At 36.1% G+C, this 17,109-nt stretch overlaps 2 protein-coding genes across 2 annotated transcripts; one reads left to right on the top strand and one right to left on the bottom strand.

Annotated features, from left to right (window-relative positions):
• Positions 1-143: 143 nt before the first annotated feature.
• LOC114734274 (rho GTPase-activating protein REN1-like) lies at positions 144-9,604 on the bottom strand. Its single transcript, XM_028921865.1, has 22 exons — positions 9,518-9,604; positions 8,954-8,990; positions 8,730-8,806; positions 8,576-8,646; positions 8,395-8,473; positions 7,054-7,201; positions 6,835-6,954; positions 5,650-5,727; positions 4,849-4,904; positions 4,674-4,743; positions 4,042-4,126; positions 3,627-3,870; positions 2,709-2,939; positions 1,993-2,298; positions 1,743-1,792; positions 1,539-1,599; positions 1,365-1,448; positions 1,170-1,286; positions 921-1,090; positions 761-821; positions 217-327; positions 144-152 (listed from the first exon to the last, which is right to left on the bottom strand). The coding sequence occupies exons 1-22, from the start codon at positions 9,602-9,604 to the stop codon at positions 144-146; spliced, it is 2,352 nt and encodes a 783-aa protein (XP_028777698.1).
• Positions 9,605-12,816: 3,212 nt separating this feature from the next.
• Positions 12,817-15,847, top strand: LOC114734275 (uncharacterized). The gene is made up of 6 exons (XM_028921866.1): positions 12,817-13,410; positions 13,977-14,067; positions 14,239-14,399; positions 14,902-14,929; positions 15,141-15,249; positions 15,517-15,847. Exons 1-6 carry the CDS (start codon positions 13,150-13,152, stop codon positions 15,596-15,598), a joined length of 732 nt encoding a protein of 243 aa, XP_028777699.1. The 5' UTR covers positions 12,817-13,149; the 3' UTR covers positions 15,599-15,847.
• Positions 15,848-17,109: the final 1,262 nt, after the last annotated feature.

Below are 17,109 nucleotides of genomic sequence, written 5' to 3'. Positions count from 1 at the left end.
TTTTTTTACTATGCAATGTCATATAAATCATGACGACGCCGGGATAGCAATGACATGTATCACAAAAGCAATTAAGATGCGTGTGTTTCCATTTTTCCCCCCTAGGATTAGACAGAGATATGAGGAACATCGATTATTGACAATTATAGTCCCTGCGACAACAAAATTAACAGTACAGATTTCACCCTTCAAAGTTGTTAAGTATGCGAAACCTACCTCTTTCTTTGTACCGAACTTCTTAGAACTATTTTGCGATGGATGATTGCTTGGCAAGGACGTTGATCCCAGCTTTCTCTCATTATCATTTTCTGCTCCGAATTGACTTTCCTGTTATACCAAATACCGAAAGTTAACAAATAATACATCTAGTGCAAGTCCAAATACATATCTATATCGTTCAAAATTGAGCGTTGGCCTCTGGTTGAGGGACAACATATGTGATTTAATCGTCCTCCTCCTCCTCCTCTGGATAAACGTCTCAAATCTTCTATTATGGAATTGCTCACACATCCATCGAGTAAATAGAGCTGAACAGTTGGTTCTTCGTTCCCACTTCTTTTTCCTCTTTAGGTATTTTGTTTTTTTTACCCCCAATAAGTTCAAACTCTGGCTGGCTGAAATAAGCTAGAGTTGAAAGTCCTCATCGTCCCATTCGTCTAAAACTGACAACTTAAGCTTCAAATAATTATTCGATTCTCATATTTGTATCCAAGGACAGGCTGGCAGAGATAACGGAACAAATTCTTAGGGTGCGATTTACCTTACTTCTTGACTTGCCAAATTGTGGCCCGGTTGTAACTTCAGTATCTGGTTTATTCTTCCTGTCAAACAGAGTTTCTTTTCGTGAAATTGAAGCAGAACAAGATCGTTAAAACAAGAAGAATATGCAGTGGTAAGATTGTAAGTAATGACGGCCATACAGCTTTGTTTCATTATTTGAGGTATGCTCGGGCTCATTACAGAAATTCAATGCAGAATCTTGGTTTGTTTTATGTTGTAGATTAAGCCGCGTTCTCAGGTCATTGACCTTCTTTTCTAAACGGGTGAGATCTGCTTCTAACAAAGCTAACTCCTCCAAATCTGCCTTAGCCTTCAACAAATTTGCAGATTAAATTCTCCAGTCCAAGATAAAAACGCATTATTTTGACACATTGGAAATATAGACCAACCTTGTCATCAATACTGGTTAATCCTGGTAAGATTCCTGGTGGTAAGTTCGGCCCTGCTTCAAGAGTTGATGTTGCACAAGAATTCTTCTCTTCTGGCAACTGTTCCCGTAGGCTTGCCTATAGATAGAAAATTTAGGTAACAATCTCAAGAGAGTGGTGCTGGGGAGAGGAAAACATCTGTCATAATGAACATACATCTTTCTCAAGATCCAGATGATGCTCATGCGACGGGCTATTTTGTTTTTGCGGATCATGTTGCAGCTTTATGTTCTCTTTAACCTTCGAGAATATGTAAAACAAGAAAGATAATTGCCACCACAGAGTTGCACCACACAAACAAAAACTATCCAGAAAGAATCAAGTATGTACCTCTTCGGCAAATTTACTTTGCAATTCAGTCCTGGCATCTTCAAACGTCCCAGTTCCAACACTATGTATGGTCAGAAGGATAATCAGTGGATTGAGCATCACAGGGTATTTGGCAACGAAAAAGACACAGTTAAAACTACGTAGGTACTACGAGAAACTTAGATGAAGAAAAACTGTCACAGTTGACAGGTGTCAATTACTTACTCATCTTCAGCTGAAAATTCAATGGATTCCATGGAAAGGTTCTTCCTTGCCTGGAGATATTACGAAAGATATAATAAATTGGACATAAAAGCAAAAAGCAAACATGACTAGACTCAGAAAACTAGAACATTAAATGAACATGGCAGTTCAACATTGATTGTTCGAGCTTTGCCCAATTTTGGGTGAGCAAAAAGGCAGATAAATTCTAAGAACAAAAGACATTGTTAATAATGAGAACAAGTTCACTTACAGAGGTACGCCCCCATTTAGAACAATGACGAGAATCACGTGCTGGGGCATTGGACATTGTTACTGATTTTTTAATACAAGAAGCATTTGTAGAATTAGTATGACGCACAGTACTTTCATCTTTGAAAGCAACTTCAGGTGCTCCAGAAGGCTTATTTGACTGCTCTACACTAGCAATGATACTTGGAATATCAAGTTTTTCTGAGTTTCTAACATCTTCATGGTAGGCTTCATGAGAAATTGAGGATGTTACCCGATTAAGATCTTTACTCATATCTGACGATTTTGGACTTGAATGATTATGGTCCTGCACGGTTAAAATAAATGGCATAAGCACAAAAATTCTGCATTTCTTCCACTTCTCAGGCGTCGAAAACGATAGCTCCATTCATTATTGTTTTCAGAAAGAGGAAACTAGTCACACAATCCGTATCATTTTGATAGGCAAACAGATGACAAATTATGACCAAATGATATTTTATCAGATAAAGAAGCATGTTGTGGCTTCATATTTTCACTGGTTAAGCATTTAGTTGATCACCAGCATCATGGGCAAAGCTAGTGGACAACCCAAAGGGACATACAGGGAAAAGTGAGCTTAGTCTTGATAAATCGTCGTGCAATTTACTTTCTTTTCATGTACTTAAATTTAGTTCAATGCAATATATTATAAGCTACTCAAGATAATTTGCTACAAATTAAAAAATAGCCACCAACCCTGTCATCAGGCACGCGAAGTTCCCTAGCGTTTCCAGTCTCAACGCTTGCCTCACTAACAAGATCATCATCTTCATCTGCATCAGACTCCTCCACTGATTCGTCTTGATCATCATCATCATCATAATCATCATCATCATCTTCTTCGTCATAGGACTCAACATCAGAGCCCTCACTCCCGGTTTCACTCTCATCTGACTCAATGTACATATCTGGGGACACTCGAGCTTCCTGCAGCCAGAATACATATATATAACTCAATTTTCCAGAAAGACGGCAGTATATAATTTTCAATAACAAAATAGTCAGAGAAAGAAGTACCCGGTTTTGTCATATAAAGTGACTACACGAGCAAAATACAAAAACTTCACAAGTCTACTAGTTTTAACCTCATCACAGCAAACATTTCATTATTTCATGAGGTCATTTTGGGTTAATGCCCAACGGCAGGAGGAAGAGAATTCAACATAATATCATGATATTGGTTGGCAAACCGTATTTCATTATTCCAACGGCAGTTCATTCCCCTCCCAAAACTATGTCCTTCGGACCCGATTGTACTGCCAATTTAATACTAGTTCCTGTCCTAAACTCATACGAGGAATAGTATGTTCATCAATACATGCACTTAGCCTTCAAAATACCTGCACACTGCTTCACGGTGACTAAATCCTCAGATTTGGAGAAAGCCTTATATCATAAATATAAAAAAGACCATAGGTCCTCCCTGACGCCATTTAGAAGAAAAGGGTACCTTTTTTTAATAGTTAAGAACAAAGGGGCACATGAATCAAAACAGCATGGACATATATTGATATACGTTTGAGAAAAGAACATCCACCACTCAAGACTTATGTTCGAGATGCATACATTATGAGCGGAACCCATGCCCAAAAATTAAGTTACAATTAAACCTACCCCAAATAAGCTGTCATATTCTTCCAATAGAGTTATAACAATTGCTTGAGCATGATTAGCTGCAGCAGCTGCTTGTAGAAGTTGAAAAGAACCATCGCCACCCACATCAAAATCATTTTCAATCTCACATTCCCCAGCAAAAAGAGCACGGAGAAGTAAGGGTGCCATGCAAGCTGCTACAGCTGTGGAGCTCATTCGGTTCTCTGCTTTGTGGGAAGCTACAGCTTGCATCATCAGTAGTATTCTGGCAGGAGTAAATGAATGATGAATCGATTACACCACAGAAAAAAAGGAAGTGAACTAAATTGGCCACAAATAGTGGACTAAATAGAAAGGTGTGAATCGCCAGAAAAAAAGGCGTTTTTTTTTTTGGGGGGGGGGGGGGAGCATAAATCTGTTTTGTTTAATCAAATACCTTTGCAACAAACGACGATTCGGCTCGGGGAAAGTTTCAGATATTGCTGCACGCATAGTGGAAATCCTCCTAGAACGTTCAGTTCCTAATAATTGTGCCATTTCGCAGTGGTGAAAAGAAAATCAAACTTTAAAGGAGATCCATAGAATATTAATAAGGGAAAAAAAAGGCAATAAAGATATAAAAACGCGGTATTCACTCAAAATCTCAAATATAAGGCTCTGCAATTGCTTTCTATATCAAAGGATATGTTTCAAGTTGGCTGACAGCTTGTTGCGGGACAAGTTATATTTTCTCATAATGAGGGCAGCAATAGAAGATACAGTGTGGGTACTAAGACTCATTGATATCAAAGCAAAAAAATGAATATGCAATATGAGAAATCATAAAAACTAGAATCCCAAAAAGTTTAGGGCCCCAGTTCTAATAATGTGGATGGTAGGATCAGGTGGTTGACTAAGGTAACTGCATCTGCGTAGTGCTGGAAGGACTTGCACGTCAGATGGTTGCTTATAATTATTGTCATAGAAGAATTTCTCGTCTGAAACTAGCAAATTATGCACAATAGATCCAGGCTGACCAAAGATTACTTTAAAAAAGTATAAAGATAATAAAGCCAAAATAACACTTACGACATGCTTCTAACAGTGCCTTGCAACAGGACGCAGGGACTGGAGATGATGGCAATTCTCGGAGTACATGCTGAAATTATAGTAGTGTAAGAAATTGCCTTTCATGTCTATGACCTATAGTTTAAAAAGAAGAAGAAGAAGAAGAAGAAAGCAATTAATTTCATCATGAAGATACCTTAACACAGTCAGCAACAACATGTGCATCCTCTCCTGCAGAAAAGTCAACTTTTCCTGCATCCGTATGGCATACCCAAGAACATCAGGTTTTATCAGTAATAAGTCACAACACGCGGACACACATATATAGACCAGAGACCTTCAAGCAGATCACCCGCATTGCTCTGCGTAGAAAGAAGGCCCCATGCATGCTAATTATTGAACTAGAGAATCCAACCTTTAGGGATGTGGCAAGAGGTATGCAGAGGAATTAATATTACTTTTGTACCCAAGGGGTGATTGGCAACTCATCCAGTTATTCTCTGCTGTGTATTTTAGAGGAATTAGCTTAGTGTCTGTAGCAAAATACTAGGCTTCAACTTATTCACCTTGAGTAAGAAATAAATCCATAAGTGCTAGTCGAATGATCCCTAAAAATCAAGGAAGCATCTTGGGCAACTAACTAAATATTTAAAATTTAAATCTAAGCAGCAACTTCTGGAAATTACTTAAAAGAGAAGGTCAATAAATCAGATTTTAGAGAAAGGATGGATATCATGCAACATCAACACTTGATGGATATGTTTTATACATGCATTGAGATATGGAAAAGGGAAATATGTTTAATACACAGCATCCCCCTTATTCTCAGAAGCATTCGGAACAGAAAGCCTTATAGATGATGAAATTCCTTAACAACGTGAAATGCAAAATCAATCAATAGCATAATGTAATGATCGTAAATGAAAGCAAGTTATGACAAAAGAACCCTAGACATAAACACATATAATTCAGAAACTACGAGAGTAGAAGCACTAACCTTGTTCATATTCCCGAACTCGAAATTCAACATCCGCAACATCGGCAGCTTGCCGTAAGATCCCTTCTACTTTGACTCCTATTTTCGTAATAATCATAGTTAGACTCATGAAAACTGCCAACAACTTACGTCCTTAGTAAACAACCAATAAAGATTCTAAAAACTCCCTGCAGCAAACTTAAAAAGTTTCCATGCGACACTGATTCAGGAGACTCCACCCGGCTGTCTAAATTTAGTCATGGAAGATATGGGTGATCAGTGATCTGCCTAATTCCTCTCTAGTGTCTATTGCTTTCCATTTTCAAGCCTCAAGCTTGCCGTTGTTATTCAAAAAAGCAAAAAGTTTCGTGAGAAAACTTCAAAAAGAAAATATTCAGAAGCTAGGTCTTGCCGACCTACTTTCAGCTCAAAAAACATTGACAGACACCCCATGAACGTACTTGACATGCAGCAGGGGTCTAAGCCATGCATCACAAAGGTCAGTGTTTGAATTAGTGGTGATAAAATTAATTTTTATTTTATATTATTTTTGTAAATTTAAAATAATAAAAGTTAGTTTGTATAATGTGAGTTATATTTAGATTATTTTTATCAAAGTGAGTATGACAAATTGAAAGTTTAAATAATAATAAGATATGAAACATGACGAAAAGTCAAATGTTTCAAATTAAAATAAATCCAAAAGCAGCGAAACAATGTGGTGCACTCAAAATAAATTGCCTATTGATGATGCATCGTGCACACGGTAAAAGGTAAAAAACCAAAGAAATCTCTTATGTATTACCAAACAAATTTAGGCAGTAATGCCTAGAATTTAAAGAAAAAATTATGAGGACGAGATAAAAATGTATCACAAAAACTAATTAAAAATTATGCGAGACTATAAGTACTTATGAATTAATTCTCCTCTGTAATCAGATGACAGAGTTAGCTAGGGTTATACTACAGAGGCTAGGTTGTTAACGATCTTGACTATATATAGATGCTCTCGATTAGTTTGTAATTAGGCTTTAATTTGGATATTAAAAATCTGAGTAATACAGGTTCTCTCTCCTGCTTCCCTATCTTCGTTTCTTCGTCTTTATCAACATATTATATTGTCTAATTCTTTAGTAAATCACCAAAAAATGTAACATATTACCGAGAGTAATTCATTAAAAAGCGAAAAAGAAAACAGGGACCCACCATGGTCTTCTATGAACCTAAGGCCCTTCTCCAGAAAAGTGGGGGCTCCATCAGCATCTTCCAGAGCAAGTAAAATTGGCTGGCCAATGACCTTAGACCTCATTGGTTCTCTATCTTTGGCTATAACATAAGTGCAGAAAAATCTTTTAGAAGGGAGGCTTGTTGCGTGTTAGTATCAACGATCATATTAGATCGTTAGGAGATAAATTTTATGCATACACTGTTCTGATGACGCGTCTTTTGACTGATCAGTCTGTTCGTTCTTGACGGCACCGTTTTGGCCTGTGACATTAGCAGCACTGGGTGCTTGTGCCAAAGCATTCTCAAGTGCAATCTTCCACTCATTTAAATCCTCCGTAGTTTCAGCCTGCCGCATTGACAAATATATCAGGCAAGCAGAGAAAGAGTGACGGATGAATCCCTACTTTTTATTACTACTTTGTCACACACACACACACACACACACACACACACACACATATATTATCCTGGGCTTTTAACATTTTAATTTGGCTTAATTGAGTGAATGAATTAGGAGTTAATTGTGTTAAGTAATGATGGAGTGGACACATTTAATCATATAATTTCTCTCACTGTTCTTGCCTTTTGATTACATAATATTGCGTTTCCAATATTTTATATATCCAAGATATTTTAGGGAAATTGGCACAATATTATATCAATCAGGCGAGGCGAGGCGAGGAGAGGAGGAGCGACGCGCACGAGAGGAATTTGTTAGCTGTCTTGATGGCATTGCAGGAATTAACTTCCAATTATTTGCACTTTGTTTTCTTTTATAAAAGCTAGTTGACTAATTTGAATTAATAAATAGAGTTTGTTAAGTTAGTTATTTATAATAAATACGCGTTATTTTTTTAAAAATATCCTTGTCAATCATGTATATGAGCTATGACTGCTATTTAATGAAACATCTAATATGTACAATTACTACAAAGATTAATTTCAAGAAAATTGATAAATATAAGAAAAAAATAAATTAAAATCCCATATTTATGATATAATTAAATATTAAATTAGTTCTTATATTAAGAAACTGTCTCATGAGAGCACAAGCAGGCTGTTAACTCCCCCTTTATTTATTATATTGGGTGGGTAAGGCGTTGCATGTTTGGGCCACAGCCCAGTCGCAAGTGCACCCTACACCTTAGACCCAATTGCCTTTCTCTTCGGCCCAATTCGATCACACACCTCAGCCACGACGTCCACTCACCGTCTGCATAGTTTTCCCGGCGGTCGCTCTCCCTTATGCACCAAATCAGTAATATACTTATAATTTCTTACTTAGTATTGATCTCAATTTGTCTAAAGCCGTTGAGGAAATTAAAGACAGTTGTTTAGAAATATTAACGTATATCCATTACAACTAACCAACTTAATTAATCTTCTTAATTTTTCCAAATTAATTCCTAGCTCCAAGAATATATGTAATAATAAAGAGATATAGTGTGATAGACCGGAGACCATAAATTCATAGAGGAAAGGACATGTCCGAGTAAAATAAAAAATTCTTTAAACAAAAGGGAAAGAGGGATGAATCACCTTAAGTGTAAAAGCTCGTCCATCGCGACCATCAGGGAAAAGCACAGTTAGGAGTTTCTTATCTGCTTTGACAACAACACTGAAAAATTTGACAAGACAAATTACAGATCCAGCTTTATGGTGAGCATATAAAGGCAACGAGAGTGCAATTAATGCGTCGCTTGGAAAAAAACAAGCTAACCTGCCTGAATTGTTGAGGTCAATGCCACCTAGGGTTAAATTCACTTCATTTCCCTTCTGAGAAACAGCATTCTGAAGATTAGAAACATAGTTAATCAATGTCCATAGATATGCAGATAACAGACAAAACGGAAGCTAAAAACACAATTACTCACTGGATCACTTTTGAAGAAAACCAATGAAGTTTGGGTTAAGATAAACCACCTTTTCTTCCACGATGTCCATCCAATCCCTACACATATCAAGAGTTACATTGCATGTTATGCAACAGATAATAAATTCACAACACTCAATTATTTCACGGGGATTCTAGCTTTGTTGATGAATTCCTAAGTTTCACGAAAGCAAATTCACAAGCTTGTGTTGTAGTGAAACTCGCCTTTTGAGGATAATAGAAGTGGTCCACTCTTGAAAATCTGTAGTACATAAAATCAAAGGGGATCATTAGAGCTGACAGGTGAGAGAAACCACAGCAAATGAAGTGAACTACAGTGAAGGAAACTGTTAGATGACGAGATACCATAAAATATGAAATGCTATAGTCGATCTTTAGAATAAGAGTTAACATATAATTTCATTTTAAGTATAAGACTATAATTTACTTTGTCTATCATATTCATTTATTTTTTTCTAAGATACTCTTTATAGTAGTTACACGTATTAAATGTTTTACCAAATTATAGTTATAGCTAATGCACATGATAGTCAAAATATTTTAAAAGAAGACAATACCTATTTATTATAAATAACTAATTTAACTAATTTTTTTAATTCACTTAAATTAATCAACTAATTTTTTATATTGAGAAGAGGTACTATATTTATTCGCTTCACTTAAAACATCTAAATTTAACACCTCTTAAGCCCAACCCAGAGGCATCAACTGTACGTAAATTTCTCATCCATTAATTGCACAAAAGTTTTGCATGATCATACTGAAAACAGCCGAATGTTGACCGATCGAGTGACCAGCCTTGAGAATACAAACGATGATCTCTATCGTTGGAATATAAACTGGCAACGATCCCATATGGATCCAAATTCATGTTGGAAGTAACGAGGGAAAAAAAGAAAAGAAAAGAAGTTACCGTCGTGTTGCTGCCGCCAGGATTGAACTGATCTGGCTTTCCAGGCTGAAGAGAGGGATCAGGCACCCCGCCATCTCCCTGCAACACAAAAAGCCAGATGACTCGGATCATCATTCATTTTGTATAATACATATATCCTTCTAAATCGATACATCCTAGATACCATGTAATTAGCCAAGAAGATATATAGGCTTAAGAAAAAAGAAGGTCGTCGTTTTCATTCATATTAAAGATCGGCAACTTCCCAGACATTTACCTGAAATGCATCTGCATTTTTGTTAATCATATCTGTGACCACAAAATGTCAGAATCATAACCCAGGTGATTAACCAGAAGTCGCCATATTCGATCAACAAAGCCCTGCATGCATCCATATTGATCAAAATGGCAAAGAAGTTCAACACAGTTTTACGTGAAAACATTACATTCAATCGAGGAAAAAAGTATTAGAGTCTCTGATGAATCTGCATTGATTGGAGCGTACCTCGCCGGGGGAAAATGATATGAAAAAAAAAAAGAAGATATTATAGAAGTCGAGGGAAGAGAGGGCAAAAGCAAAAGAGACAGGAGTTGTTATGACGGAGAAGAAGGAAAACGCAGAAGTGAAGATAGAGTTTGTGTGAGTCTGGGTTAGTGGGTGGTCACGCGAGAGCCCAATGAGAGCGGGTCTCCAATTCTTCAGCACCTGTACGCGTCTACCCTCCAAAACGAACCGCCGTGTTGGAGGGAGGAAAATTGTGGACGACGATCAATCTTGAAACGAGGGCCCTTCCGTAATTTCGAGCATTCTTTATGCAAGCTTTTTTTTTTAAAAAAAAAAGATTAAATCGATGATAGTAAATGTGAGCAAACTTTTATCGTATTTTTGAAGTTGAAGGGATAAAAATAACCTTAATAAAGTTATAATATCAAAATAAGTTTCGGTCTAATTTGTTTGGCCATGGTACAGAATTAATGTCCGGTCAAAACAAAATGGTACAGAATTAATGATAAAATCAAATCTTTTGTCATTTATTTGATGTTGACGGCATAACTCCTACTTTGTTGATTTTTACAACTAAAGACAATGATATTATATCTATATCACATGTGCATACACTACTTACTATCGTTGTGCTTACATATGTGAAAATGTTTTGAGTTTTTAGTATATACGACATTTTAATGCAATATTATTAGGTGCTTTTGAATAGCTACTCCTATTCAAATTAAACCTGACAACTCAAAAATTTTGTTGTAAACACTGGACATGTGATGATGAGATGAGAAATTATATATTCTTCCAGTTCTAAATACAAGACTCATTTTATAGTGTAATTTTTAAATAAGACTCATTTTGTAATATAAATTATAAATATAAAACATATTTTGTAATGTAAATTATACTATAGAATTTACACTACAAAATGCGTCTTATATTTAGTATCGGAAGAATATATAATTTCTCATCTCATCATCGCATGTCCACTATTTACAACAAAATTTGAGTTGTCAGGTTTAATTTGAATAGGAGTAATTATATATGGTGTGTTTGATGCTTTTGGAGCTGTTCACGTTGGTATCTTTGTTGTTATATAATCGCTCACCTTACAGACTCGCGTTCCTATGAGATCGATGAGGCCGGAACAAATCCCATTGAACATCTTATTAGCGGAACCAGCAAACGAGATAAACTTGTTAGATCTGAAACATTTATATGTTATTTAAATGGTCTGGATTTGATTTTTTTATTTAAAATAATTATTTTAATATGTATAGAATTTAAAATAGAGATAATTTCTTAACTATCATTTTTTTAAAAAAATAATTTTTTCTATTTAAAAATGATTAATTAAAAATTTTAAATCTGGACCATTTAAATCAGATATAAACAGTTTAAATTTGATGAGTTTATAGTATTCATTAAAATGATAAGCATTGAAACTGATTCTCTAGTCATTATTGAATGTTGAGGATGTTATGTTTTAAATGGCATGAAGTATTTTAATTTTATATATCTACAGTAAATAACAAGTTTAGATTTGTTCGTTACTAGTACTTTTCACTGGACTTCATCTTTGCCATACCTTTTGTTAGATGCTGGGTTCAAGTCTACTTTTGATGGGTCAAACTACTTGATCCAAGAAGAGAGAATATCTTTGATCAAGAGAATCAGTCACAAATCAAAAACAATAATTGGCTGATTAAGGAATATTCAATCAAGTATTAAAAACTTGATTGATTGAAGAGAAATCAATCAGACATTAATTATTTACTGATGAATCAGAATATTATCTCGTAATAAATAAGAAAGATGGCATCTTTTTGAAAATGAGGATCACCCTGACTCATAAATAAGAGGTACATCAGCTTATTTCTCTTCACTCTTTTCTCTTGGTGCATCTGGCGTGCCATTATTACCAAGGTTCTAATAATCTCGTACTGCATGTTCTGACAACAACAGAGCCATCCATTGTCGCTGGGGAAAAAGTGAACAGTTTATTGATTCTGAATCAATGAATCCATGCAACTGTTTACAATGATTGCGCTCATATGTAACATCCCTACGCGTACTGGGCCAGAATCAACAAACCAAATGAACCACAGGCCCAAGCCTAATATACTTCTAATATTTTATTTTTAAATGATGCCCCCTATTATGCTTGAATTTTTAGGCAAAAAGGTGCACATCTCAATAATCTTAGACTGGGGGGCTAGTCGGTTGCCTGTTCACAAGAAATGGGTTTCTCCTCCAATACTCCTCCACAATTATCCAAACAATCAAATATTCAAATCCGAATATTCCCCCTGCTGACATACAAAACCCATTATCATCGACATAAAATTTATTAGCATGGAATTACACTACATAAAAAAAAATATCAGCTAAACCCTAAACTACATAATTAGGAAGAGTTATAAATCCTCCTACACTATTTATTAGTCAAATTTAAAAATGTACAAGTTATTTAATATATTCTTCTACAAATTCTTCAGAAAAAACTTGTTAGTGATTACTGACAAAAGAATTTGTTGGTAATTTAAAGACCTATGATTAATTAAACTGCACATAATTTTTCCAATTAACATGGACAATCTTTTAATAGCAAACGGCAGGCCGAAGAAACCAAGGAGTTCATTTAATTACGATAGGCTTTCTCAAAAGTACGACCCGACGGCTTCCGGGCCCGCTCCGCCTTATGTCCATCCCCTACCATTACCCTCGCCACCGCGTGTCGCGTCTGCAAGAGACGAACAAACCCATTGGATCACCACGACCACGAGAAGCACGTGTCTCCTTTGGCTGCATAACATTTACTTAGACATCATCGTCACATCCAGTAACGTTGACGACATCTGATACTGGCGATAAACTTTTCTAGGGCTCCAAATCCATATCCAGACAAGCTGCTATTTTGTTTTCGTTTTCTAGGGGTTTCGTTCCGACTAATTGCGTGGAGGATCCCGGGACTGTTCTCTGGCTATTGTTTAGCTTTGCGAAGCTCCAATGGAGGTCGATTTCTCTTATCCAAAGTCCACCGATGAAACTCGGACAGAGCGGTCGGGGAACGATTGTCATCGGGTGAAGAGGGAGACGTTGGAGGCGGCGCTCGAGCAGTGTCGGAGAGCCCTCGAATTATTCAACACGACTAGCGGTGTTGACGAAGATGAAAATGATTCAGGGGCTGAGGTTGAATCGACAGGGTGGTACGAGGATGGGTGCCTTGAAGTTTCACCCTCTGCGAGAGACGATCGAGACGCCGACGAGGTAATTGTTTTGTTTTATTTTAATGTTTTCTCTCGCCTTATGAGGTTTGGCGGTTAGATGTTGTTTATTTTGGCGGGTAATCTGGATCCAAGAGGCAGACAAATAGCGGGAAAGAATTCTTGATTTACATTTTAGGTGGTATTGTCCCTAGTAATAAAGTACTGATGTTGTGATCGAATACTGCGGACCCTTCTTCGTAGCTTGTTTTTCTTGTGTGCATTTAAATTGTGAACCATTCACATGATACCATAGCTACTGGTTCAGTGTCATTACGTGTTAAACTTTTTGACAGCATCGATCATGTATATTAACATGGTTCTTGAAGAAATTTCACTGAGCTGGTTCGCTTGCATTTAGACGCTGTTGCCCTTAAGGACACGTATATGCATTAAGATACATGCATCATTAGATCTGTAATGCAAGCAGTTGACGCTCTTCTGCTTGATCATGATGTGCAATGCAATATTATCTCCCATCTATTGTGGACAAGTAATAGTGAACAGCTCTACTAAGGTTTTGGTTCCGTTATTGATGGATATTCATTCTAATCCATGTGTGCAATGCAGTTACGTGACCTGCTCAAATCTGGGTTTGAATGCCCTACTTTTCTTGAAAAACTGCAGCGTGCCCAGGCATCAAATTCACGGAATACAACTGGTACACGTCCAAATATACTCCTATATTTAAAACTTGTTGCTTATTACATTGCAAAGTAATTTACTTTCCACGTTTAGATTGAAGACATTCATATTTTTAAGTTATAGAAAAGCCTTTAATTTTTTATGTTTAAGTTCTAGAATGCTTAGAGAATTTATTGGGTTATGACAGAAGTAGGTAGTTCTTGGGATATGGTCAGTGAGAATGATCTATGGAAAAGTGAAGATACTGAGTCAGACCAAGAATGTTATGTCCTCGTTAGACAAGAAGATATAGCGGAGGGAATGGCTTGCTTCATGGCTGCATATTTACTATCCCTTGACCATACTAAGGTATCTGTATATTCACAAGTTAGGAAGCTTTATACATGTTGTGCTTTACTTGAAAATGCCGCCAGAGAAGTTTCATGCTCATAATTTAATTCTTTCTTGAAAAATAGAGACCAAAATCTTACTTGAGGTGCTTAAATTTTATCTTATGTTATCTGTTTTATGTTTTTTTCCCCCACAATACATGTAAGGAAAAAAATTATATACTTACAACTATGTTTGCAGACATATGCTTAAGTCATCCTATTCTAGCAAGTGGATAATCATGTGATACGCTTGTATGTTTGATGATGTAAATAATTATCTGTTTAAGCTGCATTTCTCCTTTCTTTAAACCCAGAATCCCTTTTGGTGCTTCTTGAATAATAAGCCCCTCTGTTGTGTGCAATTGAGGAATATGGTTTATGAATGTCTCCCGTGATTAATAACAGAAAGCATATGTTACATAGCATGTTTGAAGTTTATGTTACATCTCACTTACATACGTCTTTTGCACTGTTTGCAGGATTTGACTCCTAATCAACTTCAGAAAGGTGCTTGTTTCCTTCCTAGAATGATACTTTGTCGTCGTTATTTATCCGTCTATTCCAGTGCGAACCAAGGACTAAATATCTCTTCTATGTGTACTCTTTTCGTTTTGGAGATGGATTTATTTGCTCTAGTTGAGACAATTATAATGTTAGTTAGCTAAAAATGAATGGTAAATGACTTCTGAGTTCTTACTGGTTGATCTGTTCTTATCAGTGCTAAGCAAGACATTTTCGGTGAAGAAGAAGAAGGGAAAGCTTCAAAAGGCCTGGGATGGAAGCAAAGTTATCTACAATGTTGCGTCCTGGGGGGCGACAGCCATTGGGTAAGGGATTTTACCTCCCTCTACTTTCTTTCTTACCAGATCGGTGTCTCTCCTTAAAGCAGGGCAATGCTTAGGATAATTTTGTGTTACTGATGCCTGGCCAAGCTCCCTTTGTTTATCCCGTTTCATATTTCTTTTACAGTCCCATTTGGCCGTGTTATTAACCTGTTGACAGAGCTCTTATACCCCAAACCAGCACTTCTTAACTGTTTTGATGCGCATTTGACATTCATTTGATTGACCGCTGTTACTTGGCTTTGTTGACAGGATTTATCAAAACCCTGTTATAATTACGGCTGCAACAAAGGCATTCTGGACTTCTTGTCGTGTTATCTCCAAGCTTCTCTGATGTGCCCGTGAAGAGTGGAGGAGAGTTGTAGTGTAGTTATTTATTTACCCTTTTCCCTTGTGCCTGTGTCGCTGTTGAGCTTGGTTTTCCACATGTGATTTTAAATTTGTTTACGCGGTTTGCCACGTAAATCATTGTAGATATCTCCTCATTCATCAAATGTTAGGCAATTCAAATTCTCATTCACAGACATAACCTTTCCCCAATTCCATTGCATTCCCTGTCAGATCAAGATGCGGAATTTGTTGCCAAAATCGTCTTTATATTTGAGCTCGACTTCAGTATAATGCACTGGATAGATAAAATGATCGAAACGTTTCAATTAAAGGATGTATTGGTTTAAATAAAATTTTTATGTGAAAAAATCACTAGTAATTAAAGAGAGGGAACATATAGAAAGTAAAAAAATAACATAAAGAATTGGGTTAATGTGTAATTTTGACTCTGATTTTATTTTTAAAGTATAATTTTGTTTTTGATTTTTCAGTGGTGCGATTTTGTTCGAGTTTCTTATTTTGGAGGTGTGATTTTTTCTCTTTTTTTATGTAATTTTGTCCCTAATCTTTAAATGTAATTTGCCCCTCATTTAGTGGTGTAATTTTGATCATGATTTTTCTTTTATAAGGAGCGAAATTGCACCTAAAAAATAAAATCAAGATCAAAATTGCATTTTAACCCTAAAAAATTACATGGTGGTTTGTTTTCAGCCTTGAAATATAACGAGATTAATGCAAAGGCTAGATCCGTATTAAAATGACTTACAATTTGTAAATGGCATATTATTGAGAAGAATAAAACTGATTTATAAATAACGAATTATATGAGATTCTAGAAGCGCACAAGTATAGATGCTTCAGAACTGAAAATTCAGAAATCTTTTTACCGTTCGTTAGTTGAATCATGGTTGAATTGGTTTTAAATATGTTTAAGTTAATTGACGAATTTTTAATTTTTAAGTACATGGTACTCTATTAAATATTAATTAAATAATTAAGATGAAATAAAACAACAAAATATAAAAAATGATTTCTATTAAATGAACAATAATAAAATATTAAAAAAGTGAAGTGGGTAGCGGTAAGAAGAAAAAATAGGTGGGAAATTTTGCTGGACAAATATGTACTGATAATATATAAAGAATGCAATATTTTGAGGAGCAGCCGAGTTGCTTGCCCCAGCTGGTATTATTTTCTGAATTTATGGATGCATCCTGCTTTGCTGGCGAAAAGAATTAACTTGTGCAGGCACTATTCATCTCCCCCCACTATATTCTTCAGGTCATATTTACAAGGCTGGGCTCAAAAATAGAAAGAGTTGTTTTTGAGGTTGGGAGCATCCTTGCAGAGCATGGAACGAACTTCCATGACAGATCTCGGAGGCTCCAAGTCTTTCTCTTGCAACGTATGTCCTAGAAGCTGCTGCATGTGCGACGCAAAGGTATCATCCAGAATCTGTAGAGACAACCTCAATCAGAAAAAAAGTAGTGAATGTGCATGCTCATATATAGATAG

The sequence above is a fragment of the Neltuma alba genome, unplaced genomic scaffold, assembly GCF_004799145.2.
Source record: "Neltuma alba isolate B1F8T4 unplaced genomic scaffold, ASM479914v2 tig00013084_pilon, whole genome shotgun sequence".
Classification (NCBI taxonomy): Eukaryota; Viridiplantae; Streptophyta; class Magnoliopsida; order Fabales; family Fabaceae; genus Neltuma; species Neltuma alba.
This window is presented reverse-complemented; position numbering and strand designations above follow the sequence as displayed.